Here is a 26,519-nt window from a genome sequence, read left to right as displayed (position 1 = left end):
CCATATCGCTCAGGTGTAACATACAGTTGAAGTGGGAAGTTTACATACCCCTTAGCCAAATACATTCAAACTCAGTTTTTCACAATTCTTGACATTAAATCATAGTAAAAATTCCTTGTGTTACGTCAGTTAGGATCACCACTGTATTTTAAGATTGTTAAATGTCAAAATAATAGCAGAGAGAATGACTAATTTCAGCTTTAATTTATTTTATCACATTCCCAGCGGGTCAGAAGTTTACATACACTCAATTAGTATTTGGTAGCATTGCCTTTAAATTGTTTTCATTTATCCATAATAAATCCATAATAAATTCAACACTTGGGTCAAACGTTTTGGATAGCCTTCCACAAGCTTCCCACAATAAGTTGGGTGACTTTTGGCCCATTTCTCCTGACAGAACTGGTGTAACTGAGTCAGGTTTGTAGGTCTCGTTGCTCGCATACACGTTTTCAGTTCTGCCCACAAATTGTCTATAGGATTGTGGTCAGGTTTTTGTGATGGCCACTCCAATACCTTGACTTTGTTGTCCTTAAGCCATTTTGCCACTACTTTGGGGTCGTTGTCCATTTGGAAGACCCATTTGCGACCAAGCTTTAACTTCCTGACTGATGTCTTGAGATGTTGCTTCAATATATCCATATAATTTTCCCCCTTATGATGCCATCTATTTTATGAAGTGCACCAGTCCCTCCTGCCGCAAAGCACCCCCACAACATGATGCTACCACCCCCGTGCTTCACGGTTGGGATGGTGTTCTTCGGCCTGCAAGCCTCCCCCTTTTCCCTCCAAACATAACGATGGTCATTATGGCCAAACAGTTCTATTTTTGTTTCATCAGACCAGAGGACATTTCTCCAAAAAGTACGATCTTTGTCCCCATGTGCAGTTGCAAACCGTAGTCTGGCTTTTTTATTGCGGTTTTGGAGCAATGGCTTCTTCCTTGCTGAGTGGCCTTTCAGGTTATGTCGATATAGGTCTCGTTTTACTGTGGATATAGTTACTTTTGTACCTGCGTCCTCCAGCATCTTCACAAGGTCCTTTGCTGTTGTTCTGGGATTGATTTGCACTTTTCACACCAAAGTACGTTCATCTCTAGGAGACAGAACGCGCCTCCTTCCTGAGCAGTATGACGGCTGCGTGGTCCCATGGTGTTTATACTTGCATACTATTGTTTGTACAGATGAACGTGGCACCTTCAGGCATTTGCAAATTGCTCCCAAGGATGAACAAGACTTGTGGAGGTCTACAAAAAAATTCTGAGGTCTTGGCTGATTTCTTTTGATTTTCCCATGACGTCAAGCAAAGAGGCACTGGGTTTGTAGGTAGGCCTTGCAATACAACCACAGGTACACCTCCAATTAACTCAAATTATGTAAATTAGCCTATCAGAAGCTTCTAAAGCCATGACATAATTATCTGGGATTTTCCAAGCTGTTTAAAGGCACAGTCAACTTAGTGTATGTAAAATTATGACCCACTGGAATTGTGATAAGTGAAATAATCTGTCTGTAAACAATTATGGTAAAAATTACTTGTGTCATGTGTAGATGTCCTAACCGACTTGCCAAAACTATAGTTTTTTAACAAGAAATTTCTGGAGTGGTTGAAAAATGAGTTTTAATGACTCCAACCTATGTGTATGTAAACTTCCGACTTCAACTGTACATACATACACACACACACACACACTAGTCCTATCAATAGATCATGCAAAGACACCACCAATAAATCCCCCCAGTGCCTGGTGATTTGGTGCTTAGTCTCTGGGATGCAAATTAAAATTATGAGGAGGACGATCAATTCTAATCTGGCGCTCTAATCCCGCTTGGAATTAGAAAGGAGGAATAGAAGGAGTACATTAATTATAGACAAAAAGTACAAAAGCAGGGAGCAGGCCTTTGAAGATGCAGAGCCTTAAATGTCACCCAGCAGCTTTGATGTTCCTGGGCTGCCTTTGTCTCTCTGTTAGAATACATAAAACGCTCTAGAACAGACAGACAGAAACCCCAGATGGGTTTCAATGGGACATTTCATGTTGGCTCGAACCATCAAACGCTCTTCACCTCCTACTGTAATCTTATGGAGACAGCTACAGTACCTCTACCTTTCAGTGGCGAACAGCCATTGTATGGACCAAGCGTTCTCTATCACTCACTCAGCCAGGACACGTTGACATTTGTGAATCACACTGTAGAACATACTGTGCGTACTTATAAAAACTACAGCCATCAATCCCTATATGTTATGTTACTTATTCAAGGTAGGCATCAATATTTTTCTAAATGAGGAAATTGCAAGAAAGATGTCTTATTCTGGGAATAGAACAGTACATACAGATACTTTGGCGTTATCCTAAATCTTTAGCCTACCTATGTGCAACTACAGGGAACTGCATTGGTTTGTGTGTTAATGTTTCGAGGGCAACACAGCTAGCTGGCTATATGCAGCATGCAGACAGACAGACAGCCTAATCCTAGTGAGTCAGTCTGCGTTTCTCTCCTCCTCTATCTGCTCTGATGAGTGAAGGAGCTGTGGAGAGAACAGAACAACACTTGAATGCGGCTGTAATCAAGGTCCATACGCTGAAGTGGGCCAATCAATTCAGCTGTCTGCTTCTGTTCTCATCAGGGATCTCAGAGCCCACTACGAGTAGCGGGCTGCTGCCTGATCAGGCCACTAAAGGTGAGCGAACAACAGGAGCATTTCAACAGCCTCTAATAATGTTCTTCACTGCAGAGAGAGTGAGAGAGAGCGAGAGAGAGAGAGAGAGGAACCATGACTAGGAAGCTGGAGGGACATGGCTTTTTTACTGACCCAGAGAGAATACTGTCATGGCTGATGTGACAAGGGACTCTGCATGGTGTTTTAACCATCCTGCAGTAAAAACATAGTGATGGAATAGTACAAAATGTCATACAAATGGTTACAGAAACACTCTTATTAATGTTATGTTATACCATGGCATCAGTGGCGGTCGGTGCCGTTTAAGATAAGGGAGGATGATTACATTTTTTTTATGAGCATGGCATATTTATATTACAGCATATTGGATGACTGTCATTCATATTCTTTCACCCAGTTTAATGTAACAGTGATAGGGTTTGGCTACTACATGACACTCAAATGTTCCCTATACCCATTATGAGGTTGCTACAACCTTATGAATGAAAGTTTACAACGTCGGTACACAGGTCGAGAGAATTTTGAGAAGTCAAGATCACAACACAGTGACACATTCAATACCGCCTTGCACACTCTTGCCTGCATCTAGCTGATCTAGGGTGTAATCATTAGTCCAACAGTTGCAAATTAGTGTTTCTATTGGAATAATTCAGGTATGTTTATCCCCGTTTCGTTCCGTTTGCTTCCGTTTAAGAAGCTTTTTTTCAACAGAATTGGCGGAATTAATATGCCCCTGATCGAACGCAAACATTTCACTTTCTTAGCAGCCACATAAACGCATGATCACTTTGCTCATTGTATATATAATTCCTTCTCGCCTTTTCCTTTCGCTCGTGGACTAAAATCCTGCAGTGCAGTGTACAGTCAGATAGCAGTTTAGCAGTTACACTGGCATTCAGAGATTTGTCCTGAAGCTACTCCTCCGTTGTCTTGGCTGTGTGCTTAGGGTCATTGTCCTGTTGGAAGGTGAACCTTCGCTCCAGTCTGAGCTCCTGAGTTTTCTAGAGCAGGTTTTCATCAAGGATCTCTTTGTACTCTGTGTCATTCATCTTTAGCTTGATCCTTAATAGTCTCCCAGTCCCTGCCGCTGAAAAACATCCCCACAGCATGATGCTGCCACCCCCGTGCTTCACCGTAGGGATGGTGCCAGGTTTCCTCCAGACGTGACGCTTGGCATTCAGGCCAAAGAGTTCAATCTTGGTTTCATCAGACCAGAGAATCTTGTTTCTCACTGTCAGTGTCCTTTAGCATCATTTTGGCAAACTCCAAAATGGGCTGTCATGTGCCTTTTACTGAGGAGTGGCTTCCGTCTGGCCTCCGTCTGGCCACTCTACCATAAAGGCCTGATTGGTAGAGTGCTGCAGAGATGGTTATCCTTCTGGAAGGTTCTTCCATCGCCACAGAGGAACTCTGGAGCTCTGTCAGAGTGACCATCGGGTTCTTGGTCACCTCCCTGATCGCGGTCAAGGCCCTTCACCCCCTTTTGCTCATTTTGGTCAGACGGCCAACTCTAGGAAGAGTCTTGGTTGTTCCAAAATTCTTCCATTTAAGAATGATGGAGGCCACTGTGTTCTTGAGGACCTTCAATGCTGCAGACATTTTTTTGACCCTTCCCCAGATCTGTGCCTTGACACAATCCTGTCTTGGAGCGCTTAGGACAATTCCTTCGACCTCATGACTTGGTTTTTGCTCTGACATGCACTGTTAACTGTGGTACCTTATATAGACAGGTGTGTCCCTTTCCAAATAATGTCCAATCAAAATCATTTATCACAGATGAACTCCAATCAATTTGTAGAAACAGCTCAAGGATGATCAATGGAAAAAGGATGCACCTGAGCTCAATGTTGAGTCTCATAGGAAAGGGTCTGAATACTTATTTACATAAGGTATCTGTTTTTTTTAATTTTTATAAATGTTATAACATTTCTAAAAATCTACTGTAGCTTTGTCATTATGGGGTATTGTGTGTAGATTGATGGGGATGTTTTTTTATTTTATACATTTCAGAAAAAGGCGTAAAAAAGTGTGGAAAAGGGGAAGGGGTCTGAATACTTTCCGAATTAACTGTATATCAGCCCGGTAAAATTCAATGGTTTACATGTTCTATGTTTGAGCTGTTTTTGAAGGCAAGAGTCATTATTGGCATTGCTGAATTCGATTTTCATAATAGCAAGCTAGGACTGATGGTTTGGTTAGCTAAACTAGCAAGTCTGTTTGTTTACCAAGGTAACTACTGTAGCTATGTAGTAAACTTGCTAGCTTGTTACTTGGATGTTGAACACATTTCTACCTGCAAATTAACACATTTCTAGCGGCAAATGTGCTACATTTTAGCCATGGTATAAAATCAACTCGGGGCTCTATGCATTCTCTGGAAAATATTGCAAGTCCTTGGAAGGTTAGTTCCACCCCCTGCTAGCGCGTCATCGAACACCCCTCCCACATCGTTCATTATTTTCCATTGAACGCATATTCCCTCATTGATTGTCCCTTACTTATGTTATGCCATCATCTTCATATGTGAGCTAGGCCTACATCCAAGCTTAGAGCATCCATTCACACATCCCACACATACTGCCTTTTTAGCACAGAGAAACAGACCGCAGCAAAATGGAAGCTTTCCCTCTACCTCTCTCTCTCTCCCAGCCAGCCAGTTGCTGACTGCCATAGAATGATGCAAGAGTGGAACCATGCAGGCAGCAGAGCCAGCATGAGATCCAGTCAATCAAGTCATCTGTAGGAGTGCTGAGGCTCAAATGGCATCCTTTTGCCTGTATAGTGCACTATATAGGGAAATAGGGTGCCATCTGTAGGAGTTCTGAAACTGGAGGTCCAGAAGCAAGGCCTATACAGAAGCAGCATCCCAAATGGCACCCTATTATATAGTGCACTACTTTTTGTGCCATTTGGGACGTAGTCACATTAGAGCTGTCAGCTGTGAGAGTTGGACCCTGAGAGGCTTGCCCAGAGAGGGCTGGCTGAGGACCATGACTGCCACTGCTGCTGAACAAACCCAGCTTCCATACTTGTGTTCCACCTTCTCTACAGCAGGACTCACAGATGCTCCCAAAGCTCTGGTGATGCCACCACACACCTCATACCCTCCCAGTTCTCTCTGAAGTGACCGAACCATGGGGAAAACAAACGATCGGGGTCTTGCTAGAAGGGATTTCACAGAAATCACAAAACACAACCACCACCATGCGATAATAGAGAATAAAGATGAAGCACCAACCTGTTAATTCAATAAACAACAGGAAACCCTATTTTCATCATTTTATTTTCCACTAATTTGGTTTGAGCACATTTTGACCAAAATCTAGCCAGAAAATCGTGAATTGACTATCCTTCAGCATTAGATGAGAACTGATCAACAGGCATGAAGTTACATGAAGTTAACTTCATTGGGTCTGGTGGCTCCTGTAGGGCTTAAGTGGGCCCATAGTCCCACTGGGGAGACTTCCAATGCAATCACACAGGAAATCAATTTATGAGTTGAATCGAAACAGAAATTGCTGATGACAAACAGTCAGTGTGGGTCCCAAATGGCACCCAATTCCTTATATAGTGCACTACTTTTAACCTGGGCCCATAGGGCTCTTATCAAAAGTAGTACACTATAGGGAATAGAGTGCCATTTGGGATGAAACCTTGTTGCTACTGATGAGGATTATGTGAAAGGGAACCAAGGATTGGCCTGCTTGGGGGGAGTAGTTTGGAGCTGGAAAATGTGTTTTTATACACTAATGTTGTATGGTCAAAACAGACAAGCATACAGGGATTTAGGAAGACCTCAAAATGTAATGTATTTGGTACTTTTATGGTCGGCATGCGACTTCTCTCAGAAAACACAAAAGGCTGAGCTGCTGCTGATGATAACCATAGTGATGTAACGTTATGACAAGATTTGCAATGTCATGTCACAAATTCCCTTTGTACATCAACATCATGCACGTTTACAGAGTCACACGGATTACAATAAATTAGCTTAAACAGGTATACATTAAATTCCCTTTTTTTGTAGAGCAGCATGGAAGATTTGTCACAAAACCAGGACAAGAAAAGACCATGATGTTGGAGACAACATTTCATCCATAGAATGGTCGTTTGGAGGAAGGTTTGCTGACATACAGTACATTTCACATTTGTATTTCAAAGCATTATTGAGAAATAATGAATCAAAGTTGGTATTTTTATGATATTTTGGCCTTACCCAGGCCTCCTTGAATACTCCATAATGTTTCATATGTAGGTGTTAGTCAGCGCCCTAAGACTAACCACTAAGCTAACCGCTAAGGCTTTCTCCACATCAATAAGGAGAAGATAAGTTAGGTAGATAAACCACATGACTCTTTCTTAAAGAGCCAGGTAATTAGATTTGACATTTTGACAGCATTATGAGATCTATGCTAAACCACTGAACTGCGAAAAGACGAGAAAAAAAATACAACCAATAGTCTTTGTAATAATCAGCAGAATTGGGGTCTCATTTCAACTCCTATATTAATCAGTGATCAGAAATGACTCATGGTTCATGGTGGATGAGGTGATTGAGATTCAAGGCAAGGTTAGGACAAGAGGCGACCAGAGATAGGAAGTGAATAAGTATAGGTGTAAAGTGGAAAAACGGTGTTGGATACACCATATTCAAAACCACAATAGCTCTACAGAGCTGTCTGCATGAGTGAGGAACTGACAGAAGAAAAGCTGGTTTGAGAGATGTATGTGAAAAAATCAGAATGATCACAATTTCTTGACTTTTTGAAAGGGGTCATTCCATCAATTAGCTCAAACTCAGTCATTCACCGATGGGAAACTGCCTTTATAACTTATTGAACTGTGTGTGACCTCCGTGACAAAGACTCATTTCTATGTCAACACAAATCACATCTCAGATATTACACTCAGCCAGTGAATGAGTAACTAGCTATTGTCACGGAAGACAATGCATGTACTCCTCTTCATAGAAAACATAAGAGACTCAGTTTAATGGTTAATAATGCACAGTCAGTTAAACCATTTGGCGCTTTAAAAATATCTAACATTCAAAGTGGAGACAGTTTATAGACAACACATGCATGCATAATGATATATAGCTATTGATTCTTGAAGAATATAACAAACACGCCTCATGAGCATACTTGTTTTACTCCACTGTTTGTTAACAACAACATGCATATCTACAGCAGCCATCTGAGGCTGATAAGGGTTGGGATTCAGATAAACAGCAGGGTGGTGTGTGTCTGTGTGTATTTCTGCTTTTTAGTGTCAGTGGTCCTCAGCTGGTGTCCTCCTGCTTAAAGTGCTAATTACGCTGCTGGCTGGCCTGACCCTGACCTCCAGCCCATAGAGAAGGCCGGTTCTCACGGCCGGGACGCTCCACTGGAAGTGGCCTTTGGGCCTGCCACTCCACAACATTGTAGTGCGCATGAATAGGCCTGACAATGAGGGTCATCACCCCGCTGCCCACCATCTTGACATCCCCCTGACAATGGCCCTCGCCTGGCCCTGGGTGCCTCACAATGGTTGGGTACGCGTGACAGAAGCTCCACTCCAGGGCTCTTTACTCAGCAGGTCAGGGCCATACAGGGCCGCATCCCAAATAGTACCGTATTCCCTATATATTGTGCACTACTTTTGAACAGGGCCCATAGTGCTAGTCCTATGGGCCTTGGTAAAAAGTAGTGCATAATATATAGAGAATAGGGTGCAATTTGGGATGAAGATTGGGCCATGCTGCTGCACCTCTTTGTCAGACAGCAAGCACCCTCCTCCACCATGGCCCTACTGGCTGGCTCTTTATCGATCAAGTATTGTTCATATGAAGGAGAAGAATGATAAGGCTCACTTCTTTGTCCAGCCGGTCCAAGGATGTGTCCTAAATTCCCTATATCGTGCACTACTTTTGACCAGGGCATTGGTCAAAAGGGTCTCAAACTGCTTAAAGAATGGGCACACAGATTTCTCCAATGCATCCGGAAGAATCTGTAAAATTATGATAAAAGTATGGCCTTGTATTGCTTAATGTCTCAGAAAAACAACAGAAAATGGGGATATTGAAATCATCTCTGCCCATATTCTTGTTGAATATGACAAATTATGCTTTAAATACAGCAACTCACCCACAGTACTGCATTTGAGGTAAGAGGCAGAGAGGTATTTCATTTTGAAGTGCGGTTCTGTCAACTGTTAGCATTAATATCAATCAAGGCTCATCCATGACCTCTCAAAACAACTTAGTCGCAGCACTGGAAATGAGAAACGAGGGCGCGAACAAGAAAAATAGCACTTTCGAAAGAGGTGGGTGAAGTAGCCATTACATAATCACATCATCAAGAGTGTGGACTGTGGAGTTCAATTATCAAAGCTGTCATCAATAAGGAAAAAAAACTAGGTTTAGCTATTCATGTAACTTGTGTGTGTGTGTGTCTGTGAGTGTGCGTGTGTAGGTGATTTGGAGGAGGTAGTCTCAGCCAGGCCCCAGCCAGGGGTCATTTTGAGAATCTAGCCAGGTCCCTCCCAGGGAATGACATTCCATTTATACTGCTATTCCCTTTACAGTGCGCACTACTTTTGACCAGAGCTAAAATGTCCTATACAATAATGGTAAGAATGTAATATGTATCTAAGACAATCAGGAAAAACATTACCTTCTCATATTTATATCCATATTTTCCTGGTACCTGTTGAAGCAGCCTTGTACGTTTGTCAGTAATACTAACCACGCACAGCTCAAATACAGCTAATCTTTCTAATTTCCATGGAATCTTTGACAACACATATCTGTACTTAATTCACCATAGAGGAATGTGATTGGTGCATAGCACAGAGATCAAAGCTACAGCAGATTACACTGAAGGGAGGCTTCCTAAGAACGCTTAATGGATGTAATTCTGACTTTAGTCTTCTTCCCAATGACACACATCTCCATTACCAGTGGCCTTTACAGAGAGCTTTCAATAGGAACCAATCAAAACTGTGAACTATACTATAAAAAAAGAAACGTCCCTTTTTCAGGACCCTGTCTTTCAAAGATAATTAGTAAAAATCCAAAAAACTTCACAGATCTTCATTGTAAAGGGTTTAAACACTGGTTCCCATGCTTGTTCAATGAACCATAAACAATTAATGAACATGCACCTGTGGAACGGTCGTTAAGACACTAAGAGCTTACAGACGGTAGGCAATTAAGGTCACAGTTATGAAAACTTAGGACACTAAAGAGGCCTTTCTACTGACTCTGAAAAACACCAAAAGAAAGATGCCCAGGGTGCCTGCTCATCTGCGTGAATGTGCTTTAGGCATGCTGCAAGGAGGCATGAGGACTGCAGATGTGGCCAGGGAAATAAATTGCAATGTCCATACTGTGAGACGCCTAACACAGCGCTATGTGGCGACAGGACGGACAGCTGATCATCCTCGCAGTGGCAGAACACGTGTAACAACAGCTGCACAGGATCGGTACATCTGAACATCACACCTGTCAGACAGGTACAGTATGGTAACAATAACTGCCTGAGTTACACCAGGTACGCACAATCCCTCCATCAGTGCTCAGACTGTTCGCAATAGGCTGAGAGAGGCTGGATTGGGGGCTTGTAGGCCTGTTGTAAGGCAGGTCCTCACCAGACATCATCGTCACCGTCGCTGAACCAGACAGGACTGGCAAAAAGTGCTCTTCTCTGATGAGTCGCGGTTTTGTCTCACCAGGGGATATGGTCGGATTTGCGTTTATCGTCAAAGTAATGAGCGTTACACCGTGGCCTGTACTCTGGAGCAAGATCGAATTGGAGGTGGAGGGTCCGTCGTGGTCTGGGGCGGTGTGGCACTTCATCATCGGACTGAGCTTGTTGTCATTGCAGGCAATCTCAACGCTATGCGTTACTAGGAAGACATCCTCCTCCCTCATGTGGTACCCTTCCTGCAGGCTCATCCTGACATGACCCTCCAGCATGACAATGCCACCAGCTATACTGCTCATTCTGTGCGTGATTTCCTGCAAGACAGGAATGTCAGTGTTCTGCCATGGCCAGCGAAGAGCCCAGATCTCAATCCCATTGAGCACGTCTGGGACCTGTTGGATCGGAGGGTGAGGGCTAGGGCCATTCCCCCAGAAATGTCCAGGAACTTGCAGGCGTCTTGGTGGAAGAGTGGGGTAACATCTCACTGCAAGAACTGACAAATCTGGTGCTGTCCATGAGGAGGAGATGCACTGTAGTACTTAATGCAGCTGTTGGCCACACCAGATACTGACTGTTACTTTTGATTTTGACCCCCCCCCCTTTGTTCAGGGACACATTATTCCATTTCTGTTAGTCACATGTCTGTAGAACTTGTTCAGTTTATGTCACAGTTGTTGAGTCTTGTTATGATCATACAAATATTTACACATGCTAAGTTTGCTGAAAATAAACGCAGTTTACAGTGAGAGGACGTTTCTTGTTTTGCTGAGTTTATTTCTGAGAGTAAACAACTTAAACGTTGTGATATCTGATAAAAGGTCAAATGTTAATTTCAGATCCAACATGCTCCACTAAAGCACAAGAGATTTCTTTTTTTTTGGTAAAGTCATATATGAAGAGTTTATTTCCAAATGCTTTATCCAACAATTTTTCACATTTGTGTTTTTTTCATGAGAAATGATTACTTATTGGTACCTTTATATGTGTGTGTAAAAAATATTACCATCCTCAGATTATTTATTAATAGATTTTAGATGTGTATAACAATTGGTTTTGTTGCAAAACTCTATATATCAATTGTTTAGCTGGAATGGAATGTTCGTATCCTATACATTTAAATTCAACACATCATAAATCTAGCCTCATGCTATAGTGCTTGATGATTAGAGTTGGGCCTTGTCCCAAATGACACCATATTCCCTATTGTGCACTACTTTTGACCACAGCCCAGATGAGATCTCATATTATTTTACAGATAATTTTTTTGTTGTATATAACGATGTTACAAATGTAGGGCTTCTGAGTGGCGCAGCGGTCTACGGCACTGCATCTCAGTGCAAGATGCGTCACTACAGTCCCTGGTATGAATCCAAGCTGTATCACATCAGGCTGTGATTGGGAGTCCCATAAGGCCATCAGTGTTTGGCCGGGGTAGGCCGACATTGTAAATAAGAATTTGTTCTTAACTGAATTGGTAGTAAAATAAAAAAAATACAAGTGTTACTATTTTCTCTGAGAGTTAGGCGGATATATCTTGTTTTGCAACAAAATGTGATTGTTTGTCTCTCTGAAATGAAAATATCTAGTGATAGGTTTCAAATCAATAAATTTCTGTCATTTAACACCAATCTCTTTTATAAGTTTCTTAAACAAAAAAGCTTATTCACCAACATTTCTGAAATTGTATGTATAGCATTTTGGAATGAAATTCTTCACACATTAAATCACATTTATCTATCAGAAGAGCTCTGACCTACCTGCTACATTGGCCACATCTGCAGTGCTGATGTTCTGGGCATTAGGTCGCACTCTGAAGGTCACAGCTGGGCCTACCACTCTGTAAAAAAATAAATGAATAAAACACACACACACAGTGAGATGAGACACTCCAAACACAAGCAGGAATGTATTTTTCATGGTGGTGAAGCATTGTTTTTCTACCGTCTTGCCTTAAAAAAGCATCTCAGGTCATTAAAGCAGAGCCCTACACACACGGAATATTATTTCACCTCTGGCTTCCCCTGCCTGTTAGATTCCCTGTAGCCGCAGGAGCTGCCAGATACCCTCTTCAATCTCAATGTGCCCCCCCCCCCCCGCCTGTTAGATTCCCTGTAGCCACAGGAGCTGCCAGATACCCTCTTCAATCTCAATGGGCCCCCCCCCCGCCTGTTAGATTCCCTGTAGCCGCAGGAGCTGCCAGATACCCTCTTCAATCTCAATGTGCCCCCCCGCCTGTTAGATTCCCTGTAGCCACAGGAGCTGCCAGATACCCTCTTCAATCTCAATGTGCCCCCCCCCCGCCTGTTAGATTCCCTGTAGCCACAGGAGCTGCCGGATACCCTCGTGAATCTCAATGTGCCCCCCCCCCGCCTGTTAGATTCCCTGTAGCCACAGGAGCTGCCGGATACCCTCGTGAATCTCAATGTGCCCCCCCCCGCCTGTTAGATTCCCTGTAGCCACAGGAGCTGCCAGATACCCTCTTCAATCTCAATGTGCCCCCCCCCCCCGCCTGTTAGATTCCCTGTAGCCACAGGAGCTGCCGGATACCCTCGTGAATCTCAATGTGCCCCCCCCCGCCTGTTAGATTCCCTGTAGCCACAGGAGCTGCCGGATACCCTCGTGAATCTCAATGTGCCCCCCCCCCCCCCGCCTGTTAGATTCCCTGTAGCCACTGGAGCTGCCGGATACCCTCTTCAATCTCAATGTGCCTCCAGGCATTTTACAAACAACAAATGACAAGGATGGGGGTTTTGGTCTACAATGAGATACACATACCTAATGCTTGTCCCTTCACCAACAGTCATAGGGACAATGTCTGATGTACAGAGCTTCATGAATTTTGTGCGTAATGAGAAGTGCTGTACAAATAAAATTTGCAAATAATATTTTCCCCTCACAATGTCTTTCCAAAGACCAAAACTAGGGTGGACACTGGCCAGGTACTATATTGAGCTTAAAATGGCTCAAAGTGATGAATTAGGGCATGGGTGAACCACACTGAATAAAAACAGGTAATGGCAACATATCGAATATAAAATGCTGGAGATTTTATTGAACAGAAAGTGCTTTGCAGTATGTTGAAGTCAAAGACTTCAGCCAGGAGGTTAAGATCTCGAGCAATGTGTGGAGAGTACCTCAACCAGCAGCCATCCATTCAACCATAATATTATATTTACCTCCGTAAAGCTCTAGATGTATAGATGTATCACATATATTAGGAGATAGATCAACCTGCCATAGCGGTCTATTAGCGGTTGAAGAGGAATATCACTCATTGTGACTTTATAACACATTGATATGTTTCCTGTCCTACGCCACAGCCACCCAATGAACGTTTTTCAAAATTCAACACAGCAAAAGTAAAAAATGACTGTGGTTTTCAAACTGAAGCTCATGCTTTTCTTTAGTATAGTATTACTCCACTGTCGAAGCGAAACACTCAATATTAGTCTGTTGGAACACAAATACAATCATGATTTTTGACTAGCCAGTTACTGTACATTGCAACATCAAGTATCGGAATGTCAAACTGTCATTGTTCATCAACTATCATAATCTATGATTCTACTGTGAAAGTAAATGAGTTCATGTCTGTTCAGTATTATATAGACCACATGACAAGCAGCCAGCATAGATGCATCTCCCCACCTAGTGGTTTTTCTTTGAAATGAGCTGAAGTCAGACATTACGTCACCCCCATGTCTTTTCAAATTGGAGTCTGACCGAAGTCAGTAATGGTTACACAACAACTATTATTCAGAGGGAACTAATGCTAGATGGTTCTGAAGCAAACCACCCACATTGACACATCAAAACTAACGTCTCTGCTTTCAACCGCTCAGGCCTGACATGATCAATTCCAGATATTATGAGACGATTCTGGCAGAGTCTCCTCTGTCAGTCATCAGTCATAATAAATAATAATGGATATTATGATTGATTAACTTGTGTGTGTAATGTTTGGCCTTGTGTCTTGCATACTGTGTTAGTATTACACGAACATTGAATTACCCTGTTTGTATGCATCTATATTTTCCTTCAATATGAAAAACATGATAGACACTCGTTTCAAAGCCCTACAGGACTAAGTCATGCTTACACAAATGAGTCAACGTGAAGGGAGAGAGGAGTCATGCTGGGAGGGCCATTCTCCCAGGCTCCTAGGTGGAGTCGTGGTCTAGGAGTGGCAGCGGTTAGCTGCTAGGAGCAGGAAATAAAATAAGCGTGGCGGTTTCGACAAATTGTCCAGACTGCGCCCCCTGTTGGGCCGGCTCGGAGCTCTAACAAAGGGCCCCGGCTCTCTCCCACCCAATCTATCACTCTTCCAAACCAACGCCCTTTCAGCTCCAGAAAGGGATAAAGACAAAAGGTACATTAGTCCGGCCCTGTAGGGCCACCCATGAGCTGTGTAAACCGCCCTAGTGCCGTGAGGTGCTTCAGAAACAATGTCATTTTCAGAACCTTACAAACAGGGTCACATGATACAGAGGCGACCAATCGCTACTTGTACCGCCAACAATCAAGCGTAGTAGTTAGAAAGACACAAAGGGGGCCTGCCAGCCCATACAACACTCTCTTTCTTATGCCTGTCATCAGCATGTTACGTCACCATTGCATTTATGGCGGTAAATTGTTGCTGCATACATACTGCTACGCTTACTAAGTATAGCAGTGTATGTTCATTTGATGAATGAATGCATTACAATGACCACAATGTCAGATTTGAGCACAAGTCATGAAGAATGCGGTCCATTGTAAAGCTGTGTGTAGTTGTGGGGTACAGGGCATGACGGTTGGGGAAATAAACATATGACAGGTTATGGCATCATGTTTCTATAGAACGTGGATATGATTTTCTCTTTGATGTTATTTTGAATGTCATCTTTGAATAATGTGCTTCGGTGCAATATCTAGCTGTGCAATTGTATGTCAAATGTGTGTAGAGTAGCTGTTGGTGAGAGTATTTGAAATAGATGCCACTGAACACACAGACCATCACAGTATGTCAGTAGATTCTCATTTCTGTTGTGGATGGCTTTAAAAGCCTCATTGCATGTGTGTGTGTGTATGTGTGTGTGTGCACGAGTGTGTGGTGTTCAAAGTCAGATACCTGCGTGGAAAAACATAACGATTTTGGAGAAAGAGAGGGAGGTTCATGAAAAGTTCATTCTCGTTAATAAATGATTGCAGCCACGGCTCTAAAGTATATGGCGCCTCATGTCAATAATGTGCATGAGCAAGTTTCCCATCTTCATCCTCCAGCTCGAATGTTTACAGAATAAGACAAGTGTCTCTGGATATCTTATTTCTCACTAAGGGTGCATTTCTTAGGCTTTCAACCTGTTTGACGGTTTAAATGATTTGAGTGTTCCTGTTTTATTATATTGATTTATTTTTGGCAATAAAAGTTTTTAAGCCCCTGAGGTAACGTTTGACATGACATGGTGCACTTGCCACCTAAAACATAGCACTTTTGGTTTTAGGTATTTTTCTACAGTATATTGTATAAACTCTCTCCACGCACTGCTCTGCACTTCAGTCTGCATTATTCAGTGGATGTATTCCTATCTACAGTGCATTCGGAAAGTATTCAGACCCCTTTTCTACAAGTTGTTATGTTACAGCCTTGTTCATAAATGGATTAAATAAATAAAATAATCAATCTTCACACAATACCCTATAATGACAAATTGAAAACAGGTTTTTAGACATTTTTGCAAATTAATTAAAAATAAAAAACAGAAATACCTTATTTACACAAGTATTCAGACCCTTTGCTATGATACACAAAATTGAGCTCAAGTGCATATTGTTTCCATTGATCATCCTTGAGATGTTTCTACAACTTGATTGGAGTCCACCTGTGGTAAATTCAATTGATTGGACATTATTTGGAAAGGTACACACCTGTCTATATGAGGTCCCACAGTTGACAGTGCATGTCAGAGAAAATACCAAGCCATGAGGTTGAAGGAATTGTCTGTAGAGCTCCGAGACAATATTGTGTCTAGGCACAGATCTGGGGAAGGGTACCAAAAATGTCTCCAGCATTAAAGGTTCCCAAGAAGACAGAAGCTCCATCATTCTTAAATGGAAAAAGTTTGGAACCACCAAGATTCTTCCTAGAACTGGCCGTCTGGCCAACCTGAGCAATCGGGGGAGAAGTGCCTTGGTCAGGGAGGTGACCAAGAACCCAATGGTCACTGTGACAGAGCTCCCAGAGTTCCTCTGAGGAGATAGGAGAACCTTCCAGAAGGACAACCATTCCTGCAGCACTCCACCAGTCAGGCCTCTATGGTAGAGTGGCAAAACGGAAGCCACTCCTCAGTAAAAGGCACATGACAGCCCGCTTGGAGTTTGCCAAAAGGCACCTCATCGACTCTGACCACGAGAAACAAGAGCCTCTTGTCTGTTAAAACCAAGATTGAACTCTTTGGCCTGAATGCCAAGCGTCACATCTGGAGGAAACCTGCAACCATCCCTAATGTGAAGCAAGGAGGTGGCAGCATCATGCTGTGGGATGTTTTTCAGCGACAGTGACTGGGAGAATGGTACAGTGAGATCCTTGATAAAAACCTGCTCCAGAGCGCTCAGGAGCTCAGACTGGGGCTAAGTGGCTCCGGGAGAAGTCTCTGACTGTCCTTGAGTGGCCCAGCTTGAGACTGGACTTGAACCTGATCGAACATCTCTGGAGAGACCTGAAAATAGCTGTACAGTGATACTCCCCATCCAACCTGACAGAGCTTGAAAAGATGTGCTTTACCCTTTAAAATAACATCAAATTGATCATAACATCAAATTGATCAGAAATACAGTGTAGACATTGCTAATGTTGTAAATGACTATTGTAGCTGGAAACGGCAGATTTTTAATGGAATATCTACATAGGCGTACAGAGGCCCATTATCAGCAACCATCACTCCTGTGTTCCAATGGCACGTTGTGTTAGCTAATCCAAGTTTATCATTTTAAAAGGCTAATTGATCATTAGAAAACCCTTTTGCAATTATGTTGGCACAGCTGAAAACTGTTGTCCTGATTAAAGAAGCAATAAAACTGGCCTTCTTTAGACTAATGAGTATCTGGAGCATCAGCATTTGTGGGTTCAATTACAGGCTCAAAATGGCCAGAAACAAAGACCTTCCTTCTGAAACTCGTCAGTCTTTCCTTGTTCTAACAAATTAAGGCTATTTCATGCGAGAAATTGCCAAGAAACTGAAGATCTCGTACAACGCTGTGTACTACTCCCTTCACAGAACAGCTCAAACTGGCTCTAACCAGAATAGAAAAGGGAGTGAGAGGCCCGGTGCACGTAAATGTGACACCTGTTTTTTGTAATACATTTTCAAAAATAAAAAATACATGTTGGGGTATTGTGTGTATATTTATGAGGAATAAAACCAATGGAATCCATTTTAGAATAAGGCTGTAATGTAACAAAATGTGGAAAAAGTCAAGGGGTCTCAATACTTTCAGAATACACTGTACCTGCTACAGGGAATTAGTATTTAAAGATGACAATTTTAGACGCTGCCCTGAATCGTTTAAGCTTTCTGAGGGAAATCTAGTCATGCCTTTTAAGCATGCAGCCAAAAACCAATAGAGTTACATAAAAAGGTTAAATACATACACGAGTGGTGTTGACTCTGTTGGTTGAGTCTGTACTGGTTGTTGTTTGTATTGAGTGTGTGAAAAATGTGTAAAATATTCACCACCAAAAATACGTACGAGAGCTCCAGGAAATCAGTCATCTGCAGCTTGGCGCGTCGTGTCAGAATCTCCATCAAGTGGAGGCCCTCATCAGTCTGCAATGCGCTGTGGAGAGAAAAATACAGTTCATCAATACTGGCCTTTCTCCTTAAGGTCCCCACAGAGTTGATACCAAAGCCTGTTAAGTGTGGGTGAGCGCTCCCACACATTACATTCCTGTCACACACAGAAGAGAGGAATGGGGACATGAGTGGGGAGACAGGCACGGAGGTCAGGGGGATGGAGGGAGGGAGGGGGGAGAGGAGGGAGGGGGGAAGGGAGTGAGGGCCAAAGACAAGAGGGCCAGATAGGTAGTTGAGGGAGACAGAGACAGAGAGTGAGCACATGAGGCGGGGGTGAGGTGTGAGAGCTGGGGGAGCAGGAGTTCCCTCTGGCATGATGAATCACCTGTGTGCGCCGGACGTGTTCCAAAATGGCACCCTATTCGATATCTAGTGCAATACTTTTTACCAGAACCCTGGTCAAAAGTAATGCACTATATAGGGAACAGGGTGCAATTTGATACACAGGCCCTCTCTCAGACTACAGGCCAGACAGAGAGGTGCCGATGGGATGGTGAGGAGGTGTAATGGTGTAGCCACACCACAGTGGTTCAGTTCAGCCCTGCCTATAGCTTATAGGGTCGGAGTCCCAAATGACACCCTATACCCTACTATACATAGTAGTACACTACTTTTGACCAGGGCCATTAGGAGTACCTGCTACCAGGCTACTGTGCGTACCGTATAGCAGTACATGTCTCAGCTTTCCTTGATTATATTTCCTCCTGTTGGTGGTGATAAGCCATACCGTTTAGAGCTATAAACCATACTGTCTTCGTTTATCACATAACAGGAGTATGGAGATTAAAGCAAGAATTCTAGAGACATTATATACATATACACACAGAACCCACAGCCCCCTGTGGAGAGAGGAGGTACTGCAGACCTGATAATTATGGAGCAGGGAAGGGACGTGGGCTCCAGTACAGGGTGGCCTGATGGACTGTGGGTTCTGTGACCTGGAGAAGGGCTTGAACCTGAACACCATCACATCATGATCTAATATTTATTGAATGATACGCATGTAAGATGTCTATTATACATGCATTAAATATACCACACTGGGGTATGGTCTTGATAAATTTAAATAAAATTGCAAATACAAAACAATGAATGATAAACATTGTATTGAGTCCAGTATTGAAACATATAAAATAATATATGGTAATAAATTCAAATATACAGTATGTCAAACAGCGTGAGAACTATATACTTTTTTGAAAACATCATGGAATTACTTTCCCAAAAGTGACACAAACACTTTGTTAAAATGAGGAATGAGAAATGCCAATGTTTTATTTTCAAAATGGTTCCTTGGAAATGCAGGGCACCGTGAGGTTGGATAGGGGGCAGGAGTGGAGTAATGAGAACATCTCTGTTGGCAGACACAGGGTCACAGCAGGCATCTGGTTGTCGAGCATCTAAAACACATTTCTGTTTCCATTTGTAATGGTTGGTTTTACAGCAACTTCAGCTATGCTTATTCAAAACAAAAACAAAAAGACCATCAAAAGTATAAACAGAACTGCACCAATGGAGCCAAATTGTTGCTACTGATCAAACTTACCCAATCGTCGCTGTCTGATGAAAAAAAAAAAACAGAAACTTTTCAGGAAATTACCATATTCGAACAAACATACATTTATGAGACTGCAGAAGCTATTTTGAATACATGTCCTTGGTCCTAGAGTCATGACATGTTCAGAGTACATTGAGGGGAGTTACTGTTTCCATTAAATGTCATGTAAAAAAATATATACGTTTTCATCAGACAGCAACGCAACACAACATGTTGACACCTGTAAATTCACCATAGATGACCCTGGACTAAAAAAAACACTCCTTTGTACTGTACTAAATGCAATTCCAGAAAGACAAACTGTAGAACATTGATTGATTTATTTCATTGTTTATGACAGGCACTACTCACTCAGTGTCTGTGATGACATAACCGTAGTCATCATCCGTCTTCTTCGTGTCCACAGCAGCTTTGACATCGAGCTGCAGCTCCTGGACGTCCCCTTTCTCCTTATGGGGCTCCTGGTAGACCACCTTGGCAGCCGGAGGATCCATTGCCTGGATCCAGCCCTCCACGGCAGCCACCTCCTCCATGTCCGTCGAGTGGGTTGACTTCTTCTGCACCGCCACCTTGATTTGATTCGATTTATTTGACCATTGTAAAAAACACAATTCAACCACACATGTGGATACAATGCATTTCAAGAAATTGAGGATAAAACTAAAAAGTTGAACAACAAAAATGTATATAGTACTGTATGTATAAGCTGGAAGTAGAAACCTAAGTGGTGTTGTCCATTAGTTTACTCTGATTAGGGGAGGGATGGTAAGGTTAGGGGAAAATAAAAGAATATATAGATATATTTAAAAACTGTTTTATATATATATGGAGAATTGGAAATTATGCAGATAATTACATTGATGGAAGCCACAATCGATCTGCAATATTGAAGCTGGTTTACCTCTGTGCTTAGTCCCTTACTCATTGTGGTCCTCACCTCAGCCTGAGTGGTCCTGCTGTGTACGTTCTCCAGACCAACACCTCTCCCCTCACCCAGCCCTGCACCCACACCAGCCCGGGCTGGGGACTCTCTCTGGGCTGGGGACTCAATCTTATCCAGGTACACCAGCAGCTTGCCAAATAAGCTGCCGGCGTCTTGGGGCTGAAATAACAAAAAACAATGTCACGATGATCTAGCTATAGATGGTGATCTAGCTATGACCTGATCCCAGGTCATGGTGATCCCAAGTCATGGTGATCCCAGGTCATGGTGATCCCAGGTCATGGTGATCCCAGGCCATGGTGATCCCAAGTCATGGTGATCCCAGGTCATGGTGATCCCAGGTCATGGTGATCCCAGGTCATGGTGATCCCAGGTCATGGTGATACCAGGCCATGGTGATCCCAGGTCATGGTGATCCCAAGTCATGGTGATCCCAAGTCATGGTGATCCCAGGCCATGGTGATCCCAAGTCATGGTGATCCCAAGTCATGGTGATCCCAGGACATGGTGATCCCAGGACATGGTGATCCCAAGTCATGGTGATCCCAGGCCATGGTGATCCCAAGTCATGGTGATCCCAAGTCATGGTGATCCCAGGCCATGGTCCCAAGTCATGGTGATCCCAGGCCATGGTGATTCCAAGTCATGGTGATACCAGGCCATGGTGATCCCAGGTCATGGTGATCCCAGGTCATGGTGATCCCAAGTCATGGTGATCCCAGGTCATGGTGATCCCAAGTCATGGTGATCCCAAGTCATGGTGATCCCAGGCCATGGTGATCCCAAGTCATGGTGATCCCAAGTCATGGTGATCCCAAGTCATGGTGATCCCAGGCCATGGTGATCCCAAGTCATGGTGATCCCAAGTCATGGTGATCCCAGGTCATGGTGATCCCAGGTCATGGTGATCCCAGGCCATGGTGATCCCAAGTCATGGTGATCCCAGGTCATGGTGATCCCAGGCCATGGTGATCCCAAGTCATGGTGATTCCAAGTCATGGTGATCCCAAGTCATGTTGATCCCAGGCCATGGTGATCCCAAGTCATGGTGATCCCAGGACATGGTGATCCCAAGTCATGGTGATCCCAGGCCATGGTGATCCCAAGTCATGGTGATCCCAAGTCATGTTGATCCCAAGTCATGGTGATCCCAGGTCATGGTGATCCCAGGCCATGGTGATCCCAAGTCATGGTGATCCCAAGTCATGGTGATCCCAGGACATGGTGATCCCAGGACATGGTGATCCCAAGTCATGGTGATCCCAGGCCATGGTGATCCCAAGTCATGGTGATCCCAAGTCATGGTGATCCCAGGCCATGGTCCCAAGTCATGGTGATCCCAGGCCATGGTGATTCCAAGTCATGGTGATCCCAAGTCATGGTGATCCCAAGTCATGGTGATCCCAAGTCATGGTGATCCCAAGTCATGGTGATCCCAAGTCATGGTGATCCCAGGTCATGGTGATCCCAAGTCATGGTGATCCCAAGTCATGATGATCCCAAGTCATGGTGATCCCAGGTCATGGTGATCCCAAGAGAACAAATACGAATCAAATCCAATAATAATTGCACTATGGCTTTTTCTCATCTTGATCATGATGAGATAAATATTTTCTTATAGTACTTGTGTACTGAATAAAGGAACTGTTTTGATAGAGGGGAAGAGGTGATTTGCTTCTCTCATCAAAGTCTAAGAATACATGGAGCAATAGGATACAAGTCAATAATCATAATCTGAAAGATAGGACTGCAAATTGACAGCATCAACTTTCTCTGTTGAAAAATAAGTCAATACAACACTTGAAAAGCTTTTAATCAGTTTTAAAAAATCTACTTCTTCTCTAAGTTGTGTATACCAACTGGTTTACTGTCTACATTGCAGATGTAACAACAAATTACTATTCAAACTCCTTTTAAAAAACATCTTATCTGGATGATTGATACCCTACACACAGTATAAAATTACCGTTTAGAATGTAAGTCTTCCGTTTGACATTTTACACTCAGCTGTCAAACCATTTATCTCTTTAAGAGTCCAAATGTGGTACCTTGTCATTGTAGTCTGCTGGTTCTCTGTCTCCCTCCATTTGTCGCTCTGTCAGGAAATTACACAGAATTACTATGTTTACTGACAACAAGAATAATATTAAGCAGAAAGCACAACTTTGCATATCTCAAATAACATGCAGATACAGTATACTCTCCCTTTCACTGTTTTCAGCTGATACTTTTTGCTAGTAAGTCTGACTGCATTTAAAATGAACAGAACAGCCAATCTGAACCAGTCAACCTGAAGTTGGCATCGATAGACAAGCAGCAGATAAAGGGGATGGAGAGAACTATGGGATAATTCCCACCAATGGAGGGCTCCTCCCAGTCGGTCAGGGTTAAGTACCTTGGACCACAGCCTCCTCTACTGGAGTGCTCTCCGCCGTTTTCTCTGTGGTGGATGGAGGGACACTCTCCTCCTTCTCCTCCTGTTCCCCAGGCCCTTCTCCTCCAGGCCCCTCGTTCCCTTCCTCCCCCAGGTCTCTGGGTCCTGCTCTGGACTGGGCTTGGGTATGTTCTTGATCCACTACCTGAATTTACATGTATTATTTTATCAACAAGGTAGCTAGGTGAGGCAACCACATATCACATTCATTCCAAGTAAAACATTCCTCAGAAATCAGCTAAATCAGTGAAATCAAGTAAGAAAGGTGTGAGCATTACAGTAAGAAAGACAAGTATCGAGACGTTATTGTTTATTCTACCTGCAGGGCGTCAGTGATCAGCGTAGAGAGTTGGTCCAGGTCTTTAGGACTCAGGTCGTCCACGTCCACGTCGTGTCTGCCCACGTTCTTCAGAACCTTCTGGATGAACACCTCTGTGGAGGAGAGAGGAAGAGAAGTGGGGATAAGAGGAGGAGAGAAGAGGGATTCGAGAGAGGAAGGGTTATAACTATGGTAGAGTACCTACAGCATATCAATGGTTGTGTCTCAAATGGAGGTATATATAGACCAGGGTGCTGGTATCGTGGTATATCGTTTTAGTGCATCTCTGAGAGATGTTCCTTCGAAAACATTTCCTGTTTTCATGTGTGTCTCAGCTATTGCCGTTCAAGTAGGCAGAAATACTAAATGCCTGACACCGGCAGTGATGATTAGCGTTTTGAAAGTTCTATATCATGATTGCTGACATGCAAAACATTTTGGGACTGTATCAACAGTGGAATAATAAAACATATTTTGAGTGGATTATTCCTTTAACAACATGCATAAATGACTACTAATGGTGATCATCTGTTCACAGTGAAATAACAAGGAACAACTTGTACAGTAAAAGAGGAAGAAAGCATTTTTAACGAGGCACATACCATCCACTGTACTGAGGGGGTCCTTGGGAGCAGAGAGTTGGCTGGCTCCAGCTGTCTGGAGGAGTAGAAGTCTGTCCAGGTTAGGTGTTTGAGATTGAGAGGTCTCTTTAGGCCCAGTACTGTCTATACTGTTGCTGTAGGAGGGGCGTAGGTGAAGGGAGGGCAGGACCGGGCCCTTGGTGGACACCCCGGTCTGAGATGGTACCTGCCCAGACAGGTAGTGTCTGAGAGCAGCCACAAGGAGGTCTCCATCCCCCGCAGAAGATCTGTCCTGGTAGGGAGTCTGAAAGGACGTCAGTGGGGAGAAGTTTGCCTCTCCCTGGGACTTGGGCCAGTAGTAGTCGGAGGAGACCCCAGATGGGTAACGGTCACTCTGCAAGATAATAAATAAACACATTAGAAGTGTATTATAAGGCATCATAAATGACATTATAAAGCATAATACATGTACTTCATAGAAAGCGTTACCAAATAATATATAATAATAATAATATATACCATTTAGCAGACCCTTTTAACCAAAGTGACTTAAAGTCATGCGTGCATAGATTGTAAGTATGGGTGGTCCCGGGAATCGAACCCACTATCCTGGTATTGAAAGTGCCGTGACCAAATAAATCAAACGTGTTTGTCTTTACTTAGTGCTTCACTTAAATCCCCAGGTAATACACCAGAATCAAATGAAAGGTTAATTGATAATGTTAACAGTAAAATAAGCCTATATGATCTACTATTGAAGTATAGAATAGGGATGGGTCAACAACATTCCAATATCCATCCATCTCCCGTACGTTTGTCTTAAACAAAAGGCAACTCCCCCTTGTTTGCCATCAACCCTATCCTTCATAAATAAAGGGGTACCCTTCCCAACCCCTCAATGCCTGGCCCTCAGCAGGGGTTTGGCCCTCTCATTCAGCGAGGCCATGTTGGTCACCCCCCTGAACAGAAATGACACAGAGCCCATCATGTGGACGTTATTAATTAAGGAAGTGAACTCCTGAACCCTCGGTGGGCATTATTTCCCTCATAATGATGCAGCAGGAAACTATCCCTGTGAATGGTCAACCAACAGCCATTCATTCACCAACCTTCAGAAGTGGATAGATAATGATACAGAGTACTAAAGAGGATCCACAGTGTCAGTTTGTGTGTGTGTGTGTCTATGTGTGTACATTAGTGTGTTTGTGAGAGTGTGTGACTCTATGTGTGTACATTAGCGTGTTTGTGAGAGTGTGTGTGTGTGTCTACGCGTGTACATTAGTGTGTTTGTGTGTGTGTGTGTGCGTGTGTGTCTATGTGTGTACATTAGCGTGTTTGTGAGTGTGTGTGTGTCTGTATGTACATTAGTGTGTTTGTGAGAGTGTGTGTGTGTCTATGTGTGTACATTAGTGTGTTTGTGTGTGTGTGTGTGTGTGTGTGTGTGTGTGTGTGTGTGTGTGTGTACATTAGCGTGTTTGTGAGTGTGTGTGTGCGTGTGTCTGTGTACATTAGTGTGTTTGGGAGTGTGTGTGTGTGTGTGTCTGTGTGTGTGTGTGTACATTAGTGTGTTTGTGAGTGTGTGTGTGCGTGTGTCTGTGTACATTAGTGTGTTTGGGAGTGTGTGTGTGTGTCTGTGTGTGTGTGTACATTAGTGTGTTTGTGAGTGAGTGTGTGTGTATAGAGATGTCCATGCATGTAGAAGTAAAACATGGTCCAGCAGCTCATCGCAGGCTAAAGCAGGTGCAAGGAGGGGTCTGGAGGGGCCTGAGGATAGTCAGTGGCCCCCAGGGGCCCTCACCTTACTGGGGCTCTTGGGTCTGGCGGGGGAGGTGGCCTGCGGAAGGAGGCCCAGACGCTGCAGGTAGTTCTGGAGGTTTCTACTGAGCTCCACCTCCACTGGCTTGATCCTCCGGTGTCCTAAGTCCATAGTCTGGGTTGAAGGCCTGGACCAGACAAGCAGAGTTAGAGAGTAAGAATGAGTGGTGTGGCTGAGTGCGACAGAGACAACAAGAACTAGATAGAGAAAGAGAGAGACAGAAAGAGACACATGATGACACAGAAAGAGAGAGAGAGAATGAGAGAACAAGAGAGAGACAGAAAGAGACACATGATGATACAGAAAGAGAGAGAAAGAGAGAATGAGAGAACGAGAGAGAGACAGAAAGAGACACATGAAGACACAGACAGATAACGTGGACTATCCAGAGATAGACGAGACCATTCAGACCTAAACCAGTGGTGGGCAGGGCAGATACTGTAGCTCATCAGTCATCTCATTGCATGTGCCCTCCTGGAGTCTGAAGCATAAATAAATGTCCTATTGAGGTCTGCACTATATGTTTGTTGGTTTGTTTGTTTGTTTGTTTGTTTGTTTGTTTGTGTGTATACGTACGTGCATGCCTGACTGTCTGCGTCTGTAGGTGTGTGTCCGTGTCACAGGAGGTTGGTGGCACCTTAATTGGGGAGGATGGGCTCCTGGTAA

General features: G+C 43.4%; 1 protein-coding gene across 2 annotated transcripts in view; it reads right to left on the bottom strand.

Annotated features, from left to right (window-relative positions):
* The window catches only part of LOC135558658 (receptor-type tyrosine-protein phosphatase N2-like), a 145,617-nt gene that overhangs the window by 85,554 nt on the left and 33,544 nt on the right, over positions 1-26,519 (bottom strand). For both annotated transcript variants that reach the window (XM_064992657.1, XM_064992658.1), the window contains 9 exons: positions 25,836-25,980; positions 24,059-24,431; positions 23,457-23,569; positions 23,099-23,282; positions 22,752-22,798; positions 20,698-20,862; positions 20,112-20,329; positions 18,099-18,185; positions 12,128-12,207 (listed from right to left, as the gene is read on the bottom strand). In XM_064992657.1, the coding sequence (XP_064848729.1) occupies positions 12,128-12,207; positions 18,099-18,185; positions 20,112-20,329; positions 20,698-20,862; positions 22,752-22,798; positions 23,099-23,282; positions 23,457-23,569; positions 24,059-24,431; positions 25,836-25,980 (1,412 nt within the window). The remainder of the gene's footprint in view (positions 1-12,127; positions 12,208-18,098; positions 18,186-20,111; positions 20,330-20,697; positions 20,863-22,751; positions 22,799-23,098; positions 23,283-23,456; positions 23,570-24,058; positions 24,432-25,835; positions 25,981-26,519) is intronic.

The sequence above is a fragment of the Oncorhynchus masou genome, chromosome 17, assembly GCF_036934945.1.
Source record: "Oncorhynchus masou masou isolate Uvic2021 chromosome 17, UVic_Omas_1.1, whole genome shotgun sequence".
In the NCBI taxonomy this organism is placed as follows: Eukaryota; Metazoa; Chordata; class Actinopteri; order Salmoniformes; family Salmonidae; genus Oncorhynchus; species Oncorhynchus masou.
This window is presented reverse-complemented; position numbering and strand designations above follow the sequence as displayed.